This window comes from Conger conger, chromosome 14, assembly GCF_963514075.1.
Source record: "Conger conger chromosome 14, fConCon1.1, whole genome shotgun sequence".
In the NCBI taxonomy this organism is placed as follows: Eukaryota; Metazoa; Chordata; class Actinopteri; order Anguilliformes; family Congridae; genus Conger; species Conger conger.
Window position 1 is genome coordinate 21,018,767 of NC_083773.1, and position 21,427 is coordinate 21,040,193.

Consider the following 21,427-nt stretch of genomic DNA (forward strand, 5'->3'; position numbering starts at 1 on the left):
AATCTCCCCAGGGTTTGAATGCTGCTGTGCCCTGGATAATGGCGTTCTCTTGCAGGGGTGACCCCTCGACGGGACGGGGCGAGTCTGGAGCTGAGCGAGCTGGGGCAGGTGCTGCAGGACGAGGAGCTGGCCCGCAAGCTGCAGGAGGAAGAGGAGCGGCTTCTGAGGAAGGTACGATGGCCACAGCACCCCCTGAAGGCTCTATTATGCCACTCCTGTAATCTGCAGGTTTCTTTCCCTTAAACCTGGCCAAACAGACTGGTCAGCTTGTTAATCACCAATAGGGGCAGGCAGTATAATTTTATCACGGTATAATCTGGGAGATTGTTTTAACGCTTTGTAGCGAAGCTTTTTTAGAATGTTTTTTTTTTTTTTTTTTCTTGTTCAAAATTCCAAGTGTTCTAGAACTACCTTGCTTTCAATTACCAATAGCGATTGTTATATCAGCATTAGAATGTTCCGTTAGAACAGCATTCGAAGCACGTATTTGTGATCTCACACCAATAAGGGTTAAGCATCTGTGCCTGTTTCAGAGTCCACCGGCCCCCCGAGACCCACAGGCCTCCAGCCCCAGGGGGGATTTCAGAGCTGCGCAGGTGGCCCAGGATGAGGTGGGTGGAGCCCGGGAATTTGGATGGGAATGGGGGGATGGTTCGTATACCACTCAGTAAAAGATTCAAAGTTAAAAGCAAAGCTTTGAGCTTTGGAATGCCTCTGTAGCCAAAGGTGCTCTGTAGGAATTTAGCTTGGTCTCTATTGGTGAAAATGCAACTCACCCATCAGCCAACCTGACCAGTCCTCTGTAATGTTGTGGCATTGGGGTAGGGTTGGTTACCGCCACATTAATTCTTCCCAGTAAGGTGCCAGCACTGTGACCTGCAGGCTGTGAAATGGCCAGTACTCATAATCCAGTGCAGGGGTGTCAAACTCCAGTCCTGGAGGGCCACAGTTTCTACAGGTATTTTGGGGCTTCCTTTCAGTCTACAATCAAATAAGGCTTGAGTGTGTGGACTCTTTAAGCCAATCAGTGACTTAAGTGAATCATTGGTGCTGAAACCCACTGAAAGCCAGCGGTTTCACAGGTGTATCCACCTGGGTGGCGGTGGAGAGTCCTTTTTAAGTTGCTTGTGGTGAAGTTGTGCGATTTCCTGGCAGGAGATTGCTCGCTTCATGCAGCGCAGTGAAAAGAAGGCCCAGCGGCGGTCATGTGACCTTGAAGGTCAAGGGTCGCGGCGGGATCAGAGAGACCCAGACAACGGCCAAGAGAGATCTGCTCGGGAGACAACGGTACTGCCTAAAACATTCAATAAATGTATAGAAACAAGGTCATGACCAGTTAACCATGGTCTTGCTTTGTCCCCCCCTGTCAGACCTTGGCTTTGAGAAACGCATTTATTTATTTCCTGTTGCAAATATTAAACATTTTATTTCAAGCATGGAACAAATCAAGAGGCAAACATGGGTCTTTCCTCACTCATTAAAAGTGTCCTGGTTTTTTCTGGAACAACAGAGATCCAGTTCTTGTCTCTGATTTCATAACTGGGAAGCTGTTACACAATGATTGTTAGTGTGATGTCTGAAATGATGGTAATTACACAAGTGCTGTTACTCTGATGTCATAAAGAAGTGCAGTTACAGTGATGTTCTGCCCCAGATGGAGCTGCCCCAGGGGCCCCGGCAGAGACTGGACTCACAAGGGCTGAACTCTCCAACTGAGGACCTGTCCCCAGACTGCCAGCCCCCCAGCCCAAACTGTGTTGCATCGTGAGTCACCGCCTCAAATGTCTCCGTCTACTCTGTCATTCACACATGCATGCATACGCACACTCCCACTCACACACACACTCACACTCACACGCAGACTTAATGCTCTCACACATACACTCACACACACACTCACTCAGGCATGTGCTCTCATACCCCCGCATACACGCACATACGCACTCCCACAGACTCCCACATATGCTCTGACACACACACACTCACCACAAGCTCTCTCTCTCTCTCACACACAGACGCACACACGCACACTCACACAAACACAAACGTTCACACCACACGCACAGAAAGTGGAGACGGTGGTAGATAAGCACGCTTTCCGGCGTAGGCTTTGTTGTAGAGGAAATGAGAGGTTACCGGAATGTTCCTTTCTGCTAAGAGGCTGCTGTGGCTTGCGGCTTCCCTGAGCTTCGCCAGAGTGCTGTAGAAGCACAACGCTGGCCTGACCAATCACTGATCGGCAGGACGCCAGCCTCTGACCTCACCGCTGATGTCATTGCAGGCAGCTGCAGGCGGTGAGAAACATTGCAGAGGAACTGGACCCCACTTTCAAGGCCAAGCGGAGGGACAGCAACCCTGCGGGACAGAGCTCCTCTGGTATGCGCCCGGAACACGGAGAAATCCCAAAAATGTATAAATCTCAAAAATGTTCCAAGTACCCCGAGTGTGAGCAGAGCGGACGCGTTTGGGCCAGTGATTCAGAAGAACGGTTTGAAATGTGTTTATTTACTGTTAGCGGCCTGTAGCGTAGTGGTTAAGGTAAATGACTGGGACACGCAAGGTCGGTGGTTCTAAATCCCGGTGTAGCCACAATAAGATCCGCACAGCCGTTGGGCCCTTGAGCAAGGCCCTTAACCCTGCATTGCTCCAGGGGAGGATTGTCTCCTGCTTCGTCTAATCAACTGTACGTGGCTCTGGATAAGAGCGTCTGCCAAATGCCAATAATGTAATGTAATGTAATAAGCCCTAAGCATCTCGTTTTTCGAGGTGGTCCTAAACAGAAGACAAGAGATGATGCAGGTTCTACATCCTTTCAGACCAGACCTGGGGCAAATACACATTGTTTCGGATTCAAATGCTTTTCTGCGCTTTACTGAGCTTGTCCGGTGTACTGGAGTCTATGAAATACTATGGAAGAGTGCAAAAACCCTGCCTTCTGGTCCTCTTGGTTGGCTCAATTGCACCAGGCAAGATTCATTGTGCACAGAAAAGTATTAGAATCCAAAACCACTATGTATTTGCCCTAGGTCTGTTCTGAATGGATGTAGAACCTGCATCATGATCTCTTGCTCTTCTGTTTCTGACCCCCTCAGAAAATTAGATCTCTACATGTTTATCCTGCAGAAAATAAATAAATAAAACTGTTCTTCTGCATGACTGGCACACTAATGCAATGTATTTCATTGTGCATACACCCATCATAACATTTTAAATGCCAGTGACGCATGTGTATGCTGTCATGGGAACATTCTTAATGTTAATCAGTGTAATTACGCTCTTCAGAAAAGCAAGTTGGTTGGCTTGTGTGGAATGTCGACAGACTGGATAGGTTGGATGCCAGAAATGTGGGTGTGGGTGCCTCTAGGCTACAGGCACCTTAGCCTCTAGGCTACAGGCAGCTTAGTCACTAGGCTACAGGCTGCCCGTTAATTCTCCTTTTCGGTCCCCAGGTCTCTCGACCAGTCCCTCTTCTCCCTCCGGTCTCCATGACCACCCTCAGGAGCCCACCTTTGTCCCGCCCACCAAGCGGCAAAGTGACAAATCGTCTCGCCCCAAAGCCAAAGAGAAGAAGGAGAGCTGCAAGCAGCAGTGACCCCGCCCCCCTCTCCTCCAGAAACACGCCCCCTGCCATACAGACCCCGCCCATGCTGCAATGCCACGCCCACATTGCGAACAACATCCGTACCTTCCTCAGCTCCCCAGAACATCAGCGGTGCCTCTTCTGATCTGAGATCAGCGTTTGGGAGCGGAGGAGGACATTCAGACGAGGTGCAGAATGCTAGTCCTTGGTCCACCTTAGAGCAGGGATGGGCAAACGTCTGCTCCTCGAGGGCTGAGAACTGCTGGTTTTCCACCCTCCCTTTACCTGGGAGTCAGGTGTGTGAAGACGGTCTGGCCAGTCAGTAGCACCAATTCCCCGGCAGAAAAGAAATCCAGGACTGGATATGGATTCGTGGGCCAGAGTTGATGAGTTGATCCCTTCCTTAGAACATGCTGTGCTGGCACTGGCTATTGAATCTCATCCTTCTAGCACGTTGCAATAGTCCTCCATTTTGGGCAGAAGGGACAGGCACATTCATTTCCAACCAGGACTCGCACCCTCTATTCTTTGCCGTTGTCGTGGGGATGAAATGGATGCTGACCCAAGAATTTGAGGCTGGACTCGAAAGGGAATCGCTGACAATCACATGTTTCACAAGTCATTTTCCTGCAGTGTTGGTCTGCATAAGTTCTTTTCAAACAGTAGGGTACTGTTTTTTTTTGTTTTGTTTGTTTTTATTCTGGTCTTTCTTTGTTATTTAGAGGTAAAGTCTACTTTTCCGACCTGCAGTATATTAAAGGTGCAGTACGGTCGCCTCACAGCTGGTCTGCCGCTCGGTCCTGCAGTTATAGCCGACGGGTTTGTCCTTCGTTTCACTTTCTCTGTGATCTCTCCCAGAGCTGCCTGGCTTGACATCCAAGGACCCCCCCCCCCCCTCTCAGGATGCAGTGCTTTGCTGTGTGACCTCTGTGGCTGTAGATTTAGGAGCACAATCCTAAGCGCAGAGACAAATGGCAATCATTAGCATAGCATAGCAATGTATTCAGAACATTCTTGTGGCCTTTGTCAGAACAGTGTCTTGAAATGCCTGCAGCCAATACTCCAAAGCCATACTATGCACTCAGTGAGCGCTTCATTAGGTATTTATTAGACTTTCCTTTTTCTTTTTTTTCCACTTATTGGTCTTCTGCTGCTGTAGCCCATGGTGTTCAGTGTTGCTCTTCGGCATTCCACTGTTGTAATGTGTGGTTATTTATGTTACTATCACCTTCCTGTCAGCTTGAACCAGTCTGGATATTTTCCACTGACTTATCGCATTCACAAGGCATTTTTGCACACACTGCCACTCACTGGATGTTTTTGTTTTTTTGCACCATTCTCTGTAAACTATAGAGACTGTTGCACATGGAAATCTCAGATTTCCCAGTTACTCGAACCAGCCCGCCTGGCACCAACAGTCATTCCACGGTTGGAAGTCACTCGGATCACCTTTCTTCCCCATTCTGATGTTTGGTCTGAATAACCATGGCCATGTCTACATGCTTTGCTGCCACATGATTGGCTGATTAAGTATTTGCATTAACAAGCTGGTGTAAAAGCTGGTCTACCTAATAAAGTGGTCACTGAGTGTGTATATGTAGTTTCACATTTTGTGGGACAAGCTGAAATATCAGCCCATTTAATACAGTATCTATCTGGAATTTCGCTCACGTCCACATCTCTCGCATGTCCGTAGGACGGAGAGTTAGCCGTCATTCAAACTTTCCGCTCCCACGCCCTAACGCTGCGGTGTGTGTATAAATGTGTATATGTGCTGCAGTGCTCAGAATGCACAGCGGTGACTCACCCAGCCAGAGTGTTACTGTAACCAGTAGTATTTAGAGCGCGTGGCTCAGCAGGCCCTTACAATTAATGCAGTCAAGTTTATTTCAGAAATGATTTCTGCCCTTGTGTCGCAAGCATACCCATTGCCTGTATCGGTGGCAATATTTTCATTCCTCAAAAGTTTTCTGGTAACTGAAGTAAGAAGAGTGTAAGAATTGGGGAAACTTGCATTTGTCAGAATTCAGGACAAGGTAAAATTGTATAGCACACACACAGCAGTAGGTGTGTGCGTTTGTGTGAGTGTGTATTCATGTATAAATATCAACTTAATATTTCTTTGCTCAGTGTCATCCTGATTTATATTATTTTATAAATAATTGCCATATGTTTATATGTTAAACCCTATTACTGTTTATTTTTGTATCACAACCTGTTTGCGTATGCTAGTTTAGAAGTGTCTTATTTTACAGCAGTTGCTATGGAGGTGGTTAGTAGACATTCTGCTTTTTTCCAGTAAATTAATTTTACTTTGAAACACACTTACTGCTTTGGAATGGGACTCAGATTCTTTACATGGTAAGAGATTCCTCATGGGTTTGAGCCAAATCCTTCTCTTCATGCTTGGACCTTTCATTTTATTTTAAGACCAAACGAATAGTCTACTTTCCAGGATTGAGGTTAATTAAATGCTACTGGATTCACCATATTTGCAGTGATGATTTATATACTTATAAAGCGTGGAATGTCAGTGGATAATTGGTGGAAAGCCCATTTTGGGACCATGTTGAATGCCTTAACAGTGCTCCTTGTCCACAAATGTGCTCAGTGTTGTTGTTGGGAGTTCACCAAGTTACTTCCCTGTTAGTTCCAGTGACAACATAGTTGACATTCTTAGAATGTGTCTGTGGCTTCATGGCAACAGCTGCCCTTAGATCTTCCTCTGGGAGAAGCACAGGCAAACATGACACTGTGGATTCCCACAAAACCCCAATCAAGTGTCACAAGGACAATAATGTGGTCATATGACCTGGAGAAAAGCCATGTAAACTGGTTGTTCGAACCCCTTCGCCTGCTCATTGTTCCTCCGTATCATTCCCACTTCTTTTCAGCAACACTTTATTCAAAAGGTCCTGCAAGAGTGCTATACAACCCCTTCATAAGCACTACATACTGTTGCTGATTCATAAATACAACCATAAGCATTCATAAGCGCGTGTGTCCCTAACTGCAAAAAGGCATGTGGTATGTCAGCATTGATGTAGCAAGTGACATTACCATGACAAATCAAGTGAACTGACTCAAGGTCCTTATGTCAGTTATTTATGAATGTGCTGTGTAGTGCTTACGAATGGGTGGTACAGCTCTTCTGTGGGACCCTTCAAATAAAGTGTTACCTTTTTTTTTTTTTTTTTTTCAACCCAATGGTAAAGGTGACTCCTGACTCCCAGGTGTGAAGAGGTAAAGAGGAAACCAGTGGCACATGGTGCCTACTTCATATGCCCAAGTGCTTAGCTGGCTTCAGTGGTGTGCACTGTGCTTTCACAGAACCCTTGGACTGAAGTGGTTTCATTGTGTAAGTGATAAATATGGAGGAAAGTCTCTGTAAAATGAATTGGGACTGTGGGTTATACAGTGTATGCCAGCTATACCGGCGCTGCAGATGCCAATGTGCATAGCCTTTGTACGTTGTTTCATCCATTCCATTATTCTCTCTCTAAATAAAGTGCTGGTCCTTGAGAATCATCTGTGGTCCTGAGTATTTTAACAACTGTATTAGGAAAGCACGACCTCTTCATAGATTTTGTTGGGTGCCTTTTACAGAATCCCCTTGTGCTTGAGTCCTCAAACCCCAGAAAAATAAAAACCCTCAACCTGAATTTTTGCGATGACAAGCTGAGGTTCTATTGGCGACGTTGCCGATTCTGCCCTGGGTGTGTTGAAGTGTCCCTGAGCAAGACCCCTAAATGCTCCTGATGAGCTGGTTGGTGCCTTACATGGCAGCCAATCACCGTTGGTGTGTGTATGAATGGGTGAATGAGAAGCATTAATTGTACGGCACTTTGGATAAAGGCGCTATATAAATGCCAACCGTTTACCATTTAGCATTGATAATGATGTCCCAGGACTTTATTTTCATTAAAAACAGTGCTGTAAGTAAAATGTACTTCAGACACTGTTAGCAGTGAAGACGGCAGGACATATGTTTAGACAGGGGAGGAAAAGAGTACTGGGAGGAAGATTAAAGAAAGTGCCAGAACACAGGAGACGGTCACGGTACTCCCAAAGAGCAGAGCGCAGAGGTGAGGCGAGTACCGGCCCCCTTCACACGCTGATCTAAACACAAGCTGAAACGGGTTCGAGCAGCACTGGCTTCCACCACACCATGTGTAGCCGAGTGAAACGGCTCTTTTGGGGTAATATTTTTGAAGGGAGGGGGCTCCATTTCACTGATGTCAACGGGAAATTGACACGTTTGATCGACATACAGGCCCACAGGTACACAATGACGGAAGATCTCAATTGAAATAGTTTTCCAGGAAGTGGATGGATGTTCGTATGTTTATGAAGAATAGATGAAATTGAAGAAAAAGTTAATTCTGATTTCAGCTTGTCTTTAGAGTGTAGCTGTAATGGTGTGCTCAGAGCAGGGGACAGCTGCCTGAGTGGTACGGTCTCTGGATTAAGGGGGCGCGCACTCAGACCAGGGCTGTGTGAGTGGTACGGTCTCTGGATTAAGGGGGCGCGCACTCAGACCAGGGCTGTGTGAGTGGTACGGTCTCTGGATTAAGGGGGTGCGCACTCAGACCAGGGCTGTGTGAGTGGTACGGTCTCTGGATTAAGGGGGCGCGCACTCAGACCAGGGCTGTGTGAGTGGTACGGTCTCTGGATTAAGGGGGCGCGCACTCAGACCAGGGCTGTGTGAGTGGTACGGTCTCTGGATTAAGGGGGTGCGCACTCAGGCCAGGGCTGTGTGAGTGGTACGGTATCTGGATTAAGGGGGTGCGCACTCAGACCAGGGCTGTGTGAGTGGTACGGTCTCTGGATTAAGGGGGTGCGCACTCAGACCAGGGCTGTGTGAGTGGTACGGTCTCTGGATTAAGGGGGTGCGCACTCAGACCAGGGCTGTGTGAGTGGTACGGTCTCTGGATTAAGGGGGCGCGCACTCAGACCAGGGCTGTGTGAGTGGTACGGTCTCTGGATTAAGGGGGTGCGCACTCAGACCAGGGCTGTGTGAGTGGTACGGTCTCTGGATTAAGGGGGCGCGCACTCAGACCAGGGCTGTGTGAGTGGTACGGTCTCTGGATTAAGGGGGTGCGCACTCAGACCAGGTCCCGCTGGCTTTGAGTGGGTCACCTTTCTTTGTGCGCTTTAAGTTGAAGAAAACATGGGGATCTCCCAGGGTGTGACTTCTGACAGGCACTGCTGTGACGTACTATGAGCTGTGGGCTTGCCCACGTCTTCTTAAAAACATTTTCCATCTCTGCACACCTACTTGTGAAATGGCATGCCCCCCACACTCTCTCTCGCCTTCTCTTGTTCTTTCTTTTACTCACTCCCCTGTTTTCTCTCTCTCTTTTCTCCTCCCAACCTTTCCCTCTCTATCTCTTCCTTCCTCTCTCTGCACGCATACATTTGTGTTTTTGAGCTTCATCCTGGATTTTTCGACGTGTTCCATACTGATCCAATTAAAACAATTGCAATTTTGGTAGAAATATGCTTTTTTTTTTTTTTTTTTACTGCTATTTTTCTGAGCTGTTTGTAAAACAATGTCCCACATGATCTGACATGTTTCTGCATAATTCTCAGGTAATGTTGCTAGATCTTAACAGAGAGCTGACCAGAGGAGGCAGAGGGTGAGGGTTAGGGACTTTTCAAAAAAACCTCATCTTTGCAAACGTTTTGTGGGCGTTTTAGATACTAAACCCAGGAAGAGAATGCTGATGCATGTGGGCCTTTAAGAATGGCCATTATCCATCTCATCACGTCACAGAACAAACACTTCAGCCCTTAACTTTATATTCCTTCACTTTATATTAGCATACAAAAGACATTTCAATCCTGTCACACAGTCTCCTTCACTGTACTGGAATTAAAGAAATATCAAACATCATTTCAATTATGCCCATTTCCAAAATATACAGGGCACTATGCCATCACCTGTGTGTACTGTATTGTCAGACAAAATGCAAACCTTTGAATCGTGTAATGGGGCAAAATGTACATCACTTTTAATATTTACTATAAAACCAGGAGGTATACTGTAGTAGCCTAGTTGACAACTTGTTTTCACAGTGCCAGATGATGGCTATATTCATATCTGTAATAGTCGCCTCATAGGATGGTCAACCTTACAAGTTTACAAGGAAATTAAACCACTGAATGCAAAATAATGTTACCAAACATAAGTTTACTTTGTAATTGTTAATCTTTTGCTGGTTAGCAGGTAAATAAAAGGCTTTTGGCTTCCAAGCTTATTCCAGACCGTGTGGTTAATACAGTGGCGCTGCAGTCCAGGTCTTTGAGCAGGCAGTGTTCATTCATTTACACTGCCATGTGTAGGACCTGCTCACACTATGGAAACATACAGCCTACAGTACAGTAGGCTAGGCAGTCAGCTACAGTAAACTACTACACTACTCCTCCTAAATGACTCAGCAATTCTCTGGGGAAGATACCATCAAACCAGTCCTGGATGTATGTAGAGTGCATGTGAGGTATTCCATTAAGACGAGGAGAAAAAAAAAGTGCTGCATTGTAAATGTTTCACTGCAAAATCAGAACTTACAAATTCACTAAAAGGATCCCGGAGGAGGATCCATGTTAATTCTGTTCAGAATACAATCTGACCTTAAATACACCAACAGTAAATAGTATACACCATTCTAGCACGAAAAAAATGTCACAAATGGGATATGGCTCACATCTTGGTATCTATTTCCGTTCCTCTGCAAAAACGAAATGTACAATTGCACTGGAGGATCTAAAAGGTTCCCAACAAGGGGAGATGGAATATGCCAGGCCATATGCCATTGGTGACCGTAGTTAATTATTTTCAAAATACATTAAATAATTTTCTTGCATAAACAAATTAAATAAAGCATCACAATTTCACAGTTCCCTTTCCCAAAAAACTGACAGTTGATGTCTGGCTAGTGCTGAAAGATTTCCCTCCAAAGTGTCTCTGAAGTTCACTCCTTTCCAGCTCTAGCGGTGAACATCTAGTAAAGCGGAGTGTGCCTGAACCAGGTGCGCCAATCCCTTATCCCCCGCCCAAAACCGATCAGGGGGGCTGGGTGTGGGCTGGCCTTGGTGCCCTTCACACGGCGAGGAGTTTGAGCTTGGAGTCCAGCGAGTCCACAGACTCCAGGCTGCTTCCCTGTTCCTGCTGGGGGCACCAGCACAAGCTCTCCTGCTCCACCAAACGCTGGACCTCCTGCAAGACTGGGGGAGAGGAAGGTGGAGGGAGGGAGATATAACGTGTTAAGATATGAATGGATAAACAGATTTTTAACCCAGGTCCTGTTGCACATGTACCGTAAAAGCAGTAGTTTAGGTACAAATGAGTAAGTTTCCCAAGCAAAATTAATTCATTATATATTGCTGGTTAGGGGTACAATTTTATGTACCGATAGGGTATTGCCATAGCAACAAACATTTTTACCTTTATTACTTCTATTTCACAGTCAGAAACAGACACGCTCTATCTTGGCTTGTGGTCCTACAGATTTTACAATTGTCTGTAGACCGCCCTTTAAAGTGGTCATGACCGCTGCCGGTTCATTAGGTCATCTGGCTAAGGACTCTGCTGAAATATAAGGATGTAGGCACTACAGCTCTTCAGGACCATGGCTGTGTAGGTTCTCTATTAGCTCCTACACTGAGGTTAAAACTGAAGGAAGTTGAGTTGATAAAAACCTGTTGGTTTCTCTGCTGTGGTTTCAATGGTGGCCACCATGATCTTCTTCTTTTTCTTCGTAGTCCATCTGATCAGGATGAAGGCTAATAATGTGATGACCATGATGACGAAGGTAAAAGCAATGACCAGGATTGCCACAATCATCCATATCGTATGGCCTGTGAAGACACACACACACACAGCTGAAAACCACGCTCCACACAAGCAAAACCGTAGTCTCCATTTTAACTATGTTCCCTTCATGCTTCTTGGTTGAAATGAGGAATATTGAGTATTAGAATCTGATATTAAGATTATTATTGGGGCAGTTTTTTTTAAGTCAGTAATTTGATGCATAAAAAAACACTGATCTATTATAGGTAGAAAGGTGGTCATGCCATGACAAATTGATTCGGGGGGTAGGATTCTCAACAGAGTGGCAGGACTGGAACTCATGAAATTTGAGTCTTTAAAGGTGAATCTACACGGCACGGGAGTCTCCGTGGCAACTGTACCGTTTTCAGCCTGTGGAATGAAGTCGCAGAAGACGTCGCTGACTGCGGTGCCATTCGTCACGATCTTCTGTTCTGGCTGAGGACACCTGGGGGCAGAGCGTGAGGATGATGAGCACCGCCAGGTTTCACAGAAACGACTCAAAGGGCAGAAACTGAATCTTAAAGGTTATAAACAGAATCATAAAGAGCAGAAGCAGAGTCATAAAGATAACGAACAGCCTTAAAGCGCAAAAACCGAATCTTTACGGGTAGAAACGTGGATGGGGACAGGTCTCACCTGGTGCTCCACGGGACACACTTGCTGTGGGGCTTGTCGTTGAAGGTCCCGGGGGGGCACGCCTGGCAGGTCCCTTCAAGGAGAGAGACACGGGGCTCATCAAGCTCAAACCTTCACCAGCTTTCGCTTCCTCTTTAAAACAACTAATGTTCTCATTTCCTCTCTTGTTGCTCGTTATGTTATCAGAGACACTACAGGCCCGGGACTGACAGCCATGGTGTTAAATCCAGCTATGACCAGCTTGAAATGACCAGCTACCAGCTGTTTTAAAACATAGCTTGAGCTGGTCAAACCACGTTCTGTGTATAGCTGGTCTGTGCTGGTCAACCAGCTACCAGCTGTTTTTTTTTCAGCAGGCAGAGCCTTCACAAACGGTGTATTGTTTTTCGGTAGGCTATAGAGAGCCCTCCCTGTAAGGTGCTTACTGTTATCTACTGACTGCTGGCCCACTCCACACTCCTGAGAGCAGAAGGAGCATTTGGGGTCCCCACAGCGGTACCCCGTCTTACAGCCGCACACGGTGTTGGAGATACGGCTGCAGGGCTGCTTCACCTCGTACAGTCCTGTGAAGGAGGAAAGAGGTTTGGGAAGACGAGGATACAAAGTGAAGAGTTTATTTTCGCCTTCATATCAGCAACCAATTCAGACCCAAGAAACCAGGTGAGGTGAGTTAACTGTAATTAACTGCTTTAATTGATCATTTAAGTCAAATACGCAATCGTTTTTGGATTCAAATACTTTTCCATGCTTTGCTGAGCTGCTCTGGTGTATTGGAACCTATTAACTACTCTCAAAAAGTGTGAACCCCCCACCTTCTGGTCTTCTTGGTTGGCTCAAGGCACCAGGCAAGATAAATCAAGCTCAGAAAAGTATTTGAAACAAAAATGACGTATACGACCCAGGTCTGGTACACTTGAGTCCTTCCAGTCCACACCTCCCAGATCAGGATAGCATACCTGTGCACTGAGTACAGCTGAGACAGGTGCTCCGACCAGGACTGCTGATGTACGTGCCTTCTTTACACAGCTCACACAGCTTCTTGGGATCTGCACCACATTTGTCGACCAAGCGGTTCCCTGCAATTACAAATGCACACAGACCATACAGCAGTGCTTCTCTTGATTTTAGCCCGAGACACCACCCACCCCCCCGCCCATGACTTCTCAGCTGCTTCTGAATAGTCAGCCAATCGCGTCCTTAGGGCAAGTATAAACCGCCTTCAGTATCTTGGTTTTAATGAATCTGAGTGAAGATGTGCATCCTGCGTCTTTCACTGGCAGTTATTGGGTCCCATTCTCCAGCACCATGAGAATTTCCCAATGTAGCCACACAATCCTTTAAAGTGGTTCTTCTTTGCCACCTCTGACACCACAGAAACTGGGCCAATTAAAGTTCAGGTCAGAGTTACCATCTTTAACCAAAAGTGTTTCCAGTCTCACTTCTGAAAGATTATTCAAAGAGTGACAGAATGTGCCTCCTGTCTCTCTTAGATCAGCTTCTCTGGTCCTTCGACCGCTTAACCTTTCATGAATGTGTGACATAATGCCTCCGCTCCACTGTACATCATACATATTCAGGAGGCGAATGGAAAGTATCAGTCAATTGTCACAAATGCGTGGACTACCTTTATAGAACTGAAAGTGAGAAGAGAGAAAAAAAAAAACCCCGGCCAATATGACAAAGCAAGTACACCTCAGCAAAGTGGGTATTAGGTATTTACTAGACTTATTTTTTTAATAATTCTGCTGCTGTAGCCTATCCAATTAGAGGTTTGACGTGTTTTGTGTTCAGAGATACTTTTCTGCACACCACTGTCATAATGACTGGTTATTTAAAGAAAATATTTGTCAATGTGCCAGGCATGTGGCAGCTGATTTCACCAGGCATCACAGGGCTAGTGTACAGTCATGAAAAATTCCCAGTGTACTTTTCTTTGTTGGTTCACAATAACTAATGGAGCTTTTGTTTTCAGTTTGGCTCTATCCCATGATTTGTGCCATGTCAAATCCCACGTCCTGGTCAACCTGTTGTGCTGTGGCCCCTAAACAGGGAAGTCCCATTACTAGATAACACATGTGCATACATCTCTGGAATTAAGAGTAAAACACAGCAGAAATCCACCTTCCTACACATAGCATTCCTACCCACATGACATCTGATTCCCATGATGGCACTGGAACATTTAATTATTGTTTTCAAGCAAGTTCATTCGAGAGGTAAGTGGGGAGCGTTCGACCCTAAGTTCAACAAGTTCAGTCAAGAGGCATAGCTGCTGTCACTACCGGACACTGAAGTGGTCCTGAAATGTTTTGGTGTGAAGAGCTCCATCACCAGAGGTGGAATAACATATAAACAGCCTTGTCATTCTCACGCTGCTGAACCTGAGCCTGTTTGAATCCATCCACAATGTGGATTACAATACAACTGACCAACTACCTAGCCAGGTACAAAATGCGGTGCGATGTTTGACAGTTGGTACTTAACGTAATTATTTAACGTTAATTAACGTAAGATTAATGAATAAGGTGTGCATCTCTACATAACTCCGATCAAATACATCTTATTTGGAGAGCACTTTTTTCAGGGAACTGTAACAAAAACGCTTTACAGAGTAACCAAAGGAAAATTGGGCAAAAACCAGGTGAGCGCAAGCAAGCAAGCAGTGCAGTAAAAAACAAAACTCCCCAATGGGAAGAAATCCAGCTATAGAGGGACAGCGCACCCTCCACTATTCAAATGGCTTGAGCAGGTTAGCTGAGGTAAAGTACAATAGAGAGTCTGAAACAAGAGATGCATAATGTGCAGTTCATAGTGTAATATTATACTCCTCTACGTAACTGAAGTGCATGAGGGACCAGCATAGGACAGCATGCAGGCTAAAATGTGAGTGTGCTAACCCATCTGCACAGTTCCGCAGGCTTACCTTGTTTGCACTCTTCACAGCATACTGTGTCATGTTGGGAGGTGTGCCATCGTTTGCACCCCTCTTCAGCCCCATCGAGGCACCCCAAGAGCCCCAGCAGGAGCAGGGGAACCCCCCAAACCACCTTCATAACTGACCCGCTGCGGTCTAGCGCTACCCTCTGGCGATGAGTCTTCCTGGTCTCCCTCTGCGCTGTGGCTCCTGAGCAGCACTGAGAAGGGCAGTGAAAACGCAGGGGTTAGGTACGCAGGTTTGGGGACTCGCCCAAGGCTGCTGTTTTGACACACTGACGTGTGACTGACGTGTGTATGATGAAGGCCCAAACACCCTCAGCCGTATCTACTCCCCCCACCACGTCCACCCACGAGATCACAATACTGCTCACACCAGAGTGTGGGGAGGGAGCAGTTCCCTTACTGATACTGCTACTGCTACTAATAATAATAATAATAATTCTTTAAAGAAATCTATAATATTAATAATAAAAATAATAATTATAAACAAATTATGGTGATCATCATCCTTATATTATTATTATTTAGATATTTTATGTGTGGAGCACTTTTCAGGGTACTCGAAGGCGCTACATAGCATAAGCTAAGTGTGAGCAGTGTGATCCAAGAAGTCGAGGATGCGATAGATCTGTAACTGGAGATTTAACAGAAGACCTATAACCGCTTAGATTTAATCAAACGTTCTACTACGCTAGGCTTTCGACGTGTCAGCCTTTTCCGTATGTCATAGAGTACCGCATAAGCAATTTTCATTCGCGTGTCATTTCATGACTGAACAGTCGGGTCAAAGGAACAGTCGGGTCAAAGGTAGTGTAAAATGGTCCAATGATGCTGTGGAGTAGCCTATCACTCTGCGAAGAAATACGAGTTTAACAGTTACTACCCATCCTGCGGGGAGTTTAGTGTGGACAGTTCAGCGTGGACAGAAGCTCAAAATCTGAACCCCACTTCCAAAAACAGAAGGATACAGGCCATTTACAGAATGTGAACGTGCGAATTCTGCACAATAAGTCAGCTATCTGACAAGCTGGCAGTTTTGCAGAACTCTTCCTTGTAGCACCTTCAACCGCTTTTAATGCGCACAACAACCTGTATAGCTCCTGTTCCGATCCCTCACCTATTCCGTAGGCTACTAATAACATACTGCTTGGTTCCTAGTCTGAATTTGAGACGGAACTTCTTAGCATACTTCCTTCATCTAAATATACTACAAAAGAGCAATATGATGCTAGAAACAAGTGTACACATATGTTCTCTTGTCACATTAATCAATAGTCAATTTGTGAAATCGCACCATATAACACAAGCTATTAAACTACACCCGTCCTTATTTGAACTGTGTCTTGATTTATTTAGGCTATACAGTGCTATTGCCTCCAGTTAATATCGAAATAAACTTCTTACGTGAGATGTCTCTGTCTTCCCTTTTACGTGAGATGTGTCTGTCTTCCCTCTGATGTAAACAAGTGATGATGATTTAGCCACGCGCTCTGCAGACCCGCGCAAGTTCTGTTCGACAGTTTCTTTAGAATCAGGGCGTAGCGGGGGGCGTGATTAAGTAGGCTAATTAGGCTAGTATATCACTATTTGGAAAGCCCAACATTAAAGCCGGGTTAAAATTCCCTAGAACCTAGTCAAGCTGATATCGTTTTGGAGTACTTTACCGGAATTAAATTTGCCTACACCCGCCCCCCCGCCTCTCTCTCTCTCTCTCTCTCTCTCTCTCTCTCTCTCGCTCTCGCACACACACACAGAGAGACACACACGCTCACACAGTCCTGGATTGCAAGAATAGTGGGTTGATTCACCTTTTAAATTTCCCGTTTACACCATCACGGCTAATCCCCTAGTCGGCCCCACGTCCATTTATTCAATAGACTTTTACCAGAAATTACATTCTTAGCGTATTTGTTAATGTAGGCTACATTTAGATAGCCTAGATGAGGAATTCCCAAGCGAAACCAGGAAACCTATCGCATGAAAATTTGCGCATGCTATTTTATCAATGACTCTGACTACGTACTATTGCCCTTCTAATGAAAAGGAAAACGAAACTTTTTGCATGTTGTCAGATCGTAGGCAAAACATTGGTGTTTTGCAGTTTTATCTCTGCAAAAAGTACAGTATGCAAATACATTACCAATGACGTTGCTCTATGAATTACTCTGGTTCAAGCCTGTATATGAGCACAGTAAAATCATTGGATACACTTGCAGTCTGCAGCTATCCGGGACTCATACACATGTGAGATAAGATATGATTGAGTCAATTAAATAATTAAGATGAGATGCTCTTATCCAGGCGGCACGGATGGTGCAGTGGGTAGCACTGCCACCTCACAGCAAGGAGGTCCTGGGTTCGAATCCCCGTCGGCTGGGCCCTCTCTGTGCGGAGTTTGCATGTTCTCCCCGTGTCTGCGTGGGTTTCCTCCGGGTACTCCGGTTTCCTCCCACAGTCCAAAGACATGCAGGTTAGGCTGATTGGAGAGTCTAAATTGCCCGTAGGTATGAGTGTGTGAGTGAATGGTGTGTGTGCCCTGCGATGGACTGGCGACCTGTCCAGGGTGTATTCCTGCCTTTCGCCCAATGTATGCTGGGATAGGCTCCAGCCCCCGTGCGACCCTGTTCAGGATAAGCGGGTTAAGATAATGGATGGATGGATGGATGCTCTTATCCAGAGCGATGTACAACCAAGTGCAAAGTCACCACAAACAAGTGCACTGAAAAACCCTAGAGGGAAGTACAGTTTCAAGTGCTAGGAGTACAACAAAGATGAGGATTTAGGATCTATTTGATAAATCTTATAATGGATTATATCCAAAACCATTTCTGTACAGCACAACACAATAGAAGTATAAACCCTTGCATAGGAACAATAAACAGCTTACATAGCCAAACAAAACTAGCAAAAAATATTATCCTAGCGAACAAGTAATTACACACTATTGAGAACTGAAAAACAACAACGATCAATCAGCTAAAGATTACATGGAGGTAGGAAGGGACAGGGAGAGGTACATCTTGTAGAAGTGTGTCTTCAGTCTGTGCTTGAAGGTAGTCAGAGTCTCTGCTGTTCTGACCTCCATGGGGAGGTTGTTCCACCACTATGGAGCCAGAACAGACAGTAGTTGTGACTGGGAGGTGGAAGTGCGGAGAGGGGGAGGCACCAGTGGTAGCTGAATGAAGAGGTCTGGCAGGCGTGTAGGGTCTGATGATCTTTTGGAGGTAAGATGGAGCTGACCACTTATCTGCTTGGAAAGCTAGGACCAATGTTTTGAATTTGACGCAAGCCATGACAGGGATGGGATGTAAACAGGGGGCTGACATGGGAGTGTCTGGGAAGAGTGAAGACCAGCTGAGCTGCTGCATTCCTGATGATGGCGGATACCGGAAGGCCAAGCAGGAGAGAGTTGCTGTCGTCAAGGCGGGATAAGACTATCTTGGACTAGGAGCTGGGTTGAGTAGGGCTACCCAACTTCATAATCATCTAGAGTAGGTATTTTTATCCAAATAAATGATAACATCACACATTCAGGATTTTCCCTTTCATCACATTTTGGAGGCAAGAACTTCTTCAGTTGATTGGATTGTTGAATAAAGATGAATTCCATACCATCTGAAAGATAAAATATACATTTTAATTTCTATAATTGTAAGATTATTTCACTTTTTGGAAATGACCAAATGTATTTTATATCACGTAGCCTAATTCATTCATTTCACTGATGTTGAATAAATATTGTTTTCCTTTTGCCTGAATTATTTTTCATTTATTTTATTTGTAGTAGTTTTGCTATTTTTGGACCTGTCTTATTTATGTTGTTGATTTTCCACTGACAGATTCACCAAACATTTTGTAGGAAAAATTCACAGAACAAGATGTTCTACCTCAAAATCAGATTAAACCGTCAAACTGTCAGAGTTGAACAAGCTGGTTCCTCCAAAACTCTTAAAGCTTCATGCCAAAAGTATACCAATATGTATGCGGCCTATAATCAATATAGATCACATGTATTCTGCCTTTTACTCATGTAATCAATATGTAAACCAATTAACCTATATCATTAATTACAGATGAGCTTATGGAAACGCAAGAAACCACCATTAATCAAATATTAAAGTATGATTGAGTATGCCTGTCTATTTTCAAACTGATTTACTGCTAATTTGTGCTAGAAGTACACAGTGACCCATATGTAACCTGAATTGAATAAAATAATGTGTATGCTTAAAAGAAAAATTGTAAAGTACAGAATAACACCATGTTTTCTCTCTGATTCCTCTTTGTTAAAAAACAGCTTGCAGGGCAGGATGTCTTGAGTTGTGGGCTATCTTTATCAAGGACAGTTCACAGAACAGCTGTATGCCTGTACAATGTGATAAGAACATTTATTTTTAAGAATAGCTTACGAAGCAAAATGTCATGTTTAACAAGCGAACATTTATTTCTCTTGTTAAACATGAGCTTACAAAGCAAAATTGTAATTTGGGCAATTGCCACAATGATGTTGGCACCCATGAGTACTAAATCATTGTGGCATAACAGAGACCAGCTGGTATTTTTTAGGAGGAGTTATGTTGAAAGCAGTGTATAAAATGGGTGTAAACTGACAATCGAGGTTCAGCTCTGCAGAGTTGATCCGGCTTTGTGCACTTGTGCTAATAAAGTCTGGACCTGGAGTTGAGTAGCACTGCTATCAATAAATGAACTGGTATTTTGGGTGTAAGGTGTTCCCTGGTGTGTTATGTAAATGAAGTATGCATAATGAGGTACATCCAGGCCTGTATTCATAAAGTGTATGAAGGTTCAAATCTACATTAGCCATCTTACTCTAGAAGTATGCCTGAGCCATTCACATAGTGCTAATATTTCACCTAACAATACAGTACACAATTAACCCTCCTATTATGTTGGGAGTATATGACCGCTTTTATATGTTAAAATAAACAGTTTAAATAAACACAAAATTATTGTGAATGAAACATTTTGACATTTTGTGTGTCGCCTTCTTATTGTCTCCCCAATGACTAGCCTTTAACCCATAAATATGAAAAATCTGTGAGAAACAGAGCTCAAGGTACAAGGACTGAAAGTTTGGCACCTGTATAGGAAAGTGCCACCAGAATCATCCACAAGGAAGTCTGAGATAAAAATAAAAATTGTTGTATATTTTCTGATGTTTTATACAGTTACAGAGGGTCAAAATAAGCCCATACAACACATGCAAATTTGGTACAAATTTATAATTATGTTCCAATACATACCCAGGGCCATTGAATTGTTTTGTAAAAATAAGTTGTGGAAATTGTTCTGGGCAGGAATATCTGCTAAAAAGGCATGTACACAAGGTGGCACACAAGGCAAGGAAAGGCCCACAGATCTTAACTCCTGCCTGTTTCCATCAGGGAGTCCCGGAAAAAGTTTCACAGTGAGGCTATTTCTGTTTAAACACAAGTGAAAGATGATGAACCTCAAACTTCAAATTAAAAACCACGTTCGGTAATAGCCTATACGGGATCCATGTGAAGCAAGATGGGGAAAAACTGACACAGCCGGTTCTAAATCTTCATTCTTGTCACTTCCATTATCCATGGTCAACTCCTCCAAAAGTTCCTGAGTGCCATGAATCAGTCCTTATCTTGGCTTTCCCCCACAGCAAAAGCATCTTTTTGACAGCAGCATAGTATAATCATGACCAAACCCTACATACCACCCATACCTCTCTGTTCTGCTACCTCAGGACGCCTTACACTTCCCGCTCACAACTGTGCTCTGTTCTGGCTCCCTGGTGGAGGAATGACCTTCCTGTGGAGGTCAGAACAGCAGAGACTGTCATCTCTAATTTGTTTAAGTTTCATGCAAGTTGTTCATTGCAGTTATTGCCCTGCATTATTATTACAGCAAGCTTCATATTTGACTATTTTAACAAAACAAAAAATATATACACTCAGTGACCTTTATTAAGTAGACCTGTACACCAACTTGTTCATGCAAATATTTTTTCATCCAATCATGTGGCAGCAACTAAATGCATAAAAGCATGCAGGCGTGATCAAGAGGTTCAGCTGGTGGTATGCAGTGGTATGCAGAAGAGCATCTCTGAACACACAATGCATCAAACCTCTAAGTGGATAAGAAGTCTAAAAAATAAGTCTAATAGATGCTTAATAAAGTGCTCTCTGAGTGTGTATATATATATATATATATATATATATATATATATATATATATATATATATATATATATATAGGCAGTAGAGGAGAGGACACAGGAAGGAGCATGGAATTTGGAATTCCTGAAGACACATAGTTGGATCGTGTGATGTGAGCTTGGGTCCCTCCTGTCTTAAAGCGTTCAGATTACATTACGTAACATTAAGAAGTTTTTGGTAGACAATAAGTGCATACCAAAGATCATTGGAGAAAGTACAGAACAC

The 21,427-nt window shown here is 44.4% G+C and overlaps 2 protein-coding genes across 6 annotated transcripts in view; one reads left to right on the forward strand and one right to left on the reverse strand.

Annotated features, from left to right (window-relative positions):
* LOC133110423 (coiled-coil domain-containing protein 50-like) overlaps positions 1-7,105 on the forward strand; it is a 34,796-nt gene extending 27,691 nt beyond the window's left edge. For 4 of the 5 annotated variants that reach the window (XM_061220514.1, XM_061220516.1, XM_061220518.1 and 1 more), the window contains 6 exons: positions 56-171; positions 534-611; positions 1,156-1,287; positions 1,655-1,764; positions 2,282-2,376; positions 3,450-7,105. In XM_061220514.1, coding sequence (XP_061076498.1) covers positions 56-171; positions 534-611; positions 1,156-1,287; positions 1,655-1,764; positions 2,282-2,376; positions 3,450-3,592 — 674 coding nt within the window. In that variant the 3' untranslated portion in view covers positions 3,593-7,105. The remainder of the gene's footprint in view (positions 1-55; positions 172-533; positions 612-1,155; positions 1,288-1,654; positions 1,765-2,281; positions 2,377-3,449) is intronic. The other variant, XM_061220517.1, reaches the window with a different exon arrangement.
* A 2,464-nt stretch (positions 7,106-9,569) lies between these two features.
* On the reverse strand, positions 9,570-16,643 carry tnfrsf9b (tumor necrosis factor receptor superfamily, member 9b). Its single transcript, XM_061220317.1, has 8 exons — positions 16,395-16,643; positions 14,977-15,187; positions 13,010-13,129; positions 12,479-12,616; positions 12,054-12,126; positions 11,777-11,862; positions 11,282-11,440; positions 9,570-10,807 (listed from the first exon to the last, which is right to left on the reverse strand). Exons 2-8 carry the CDS (start codon positions 15,104-15,106, stop codon positions 10,683-10,685), a joined length of 831 nt encoding a protein of 276 aa, XP_061076301.1. The 5' UTR covers positions 15,107-15,187; positions 16,395-16,643; the 3' UTR covers positions 9,570-10,682.
* Positions 16,644-21,427: the final 4,784 nt, after the last annotated feature.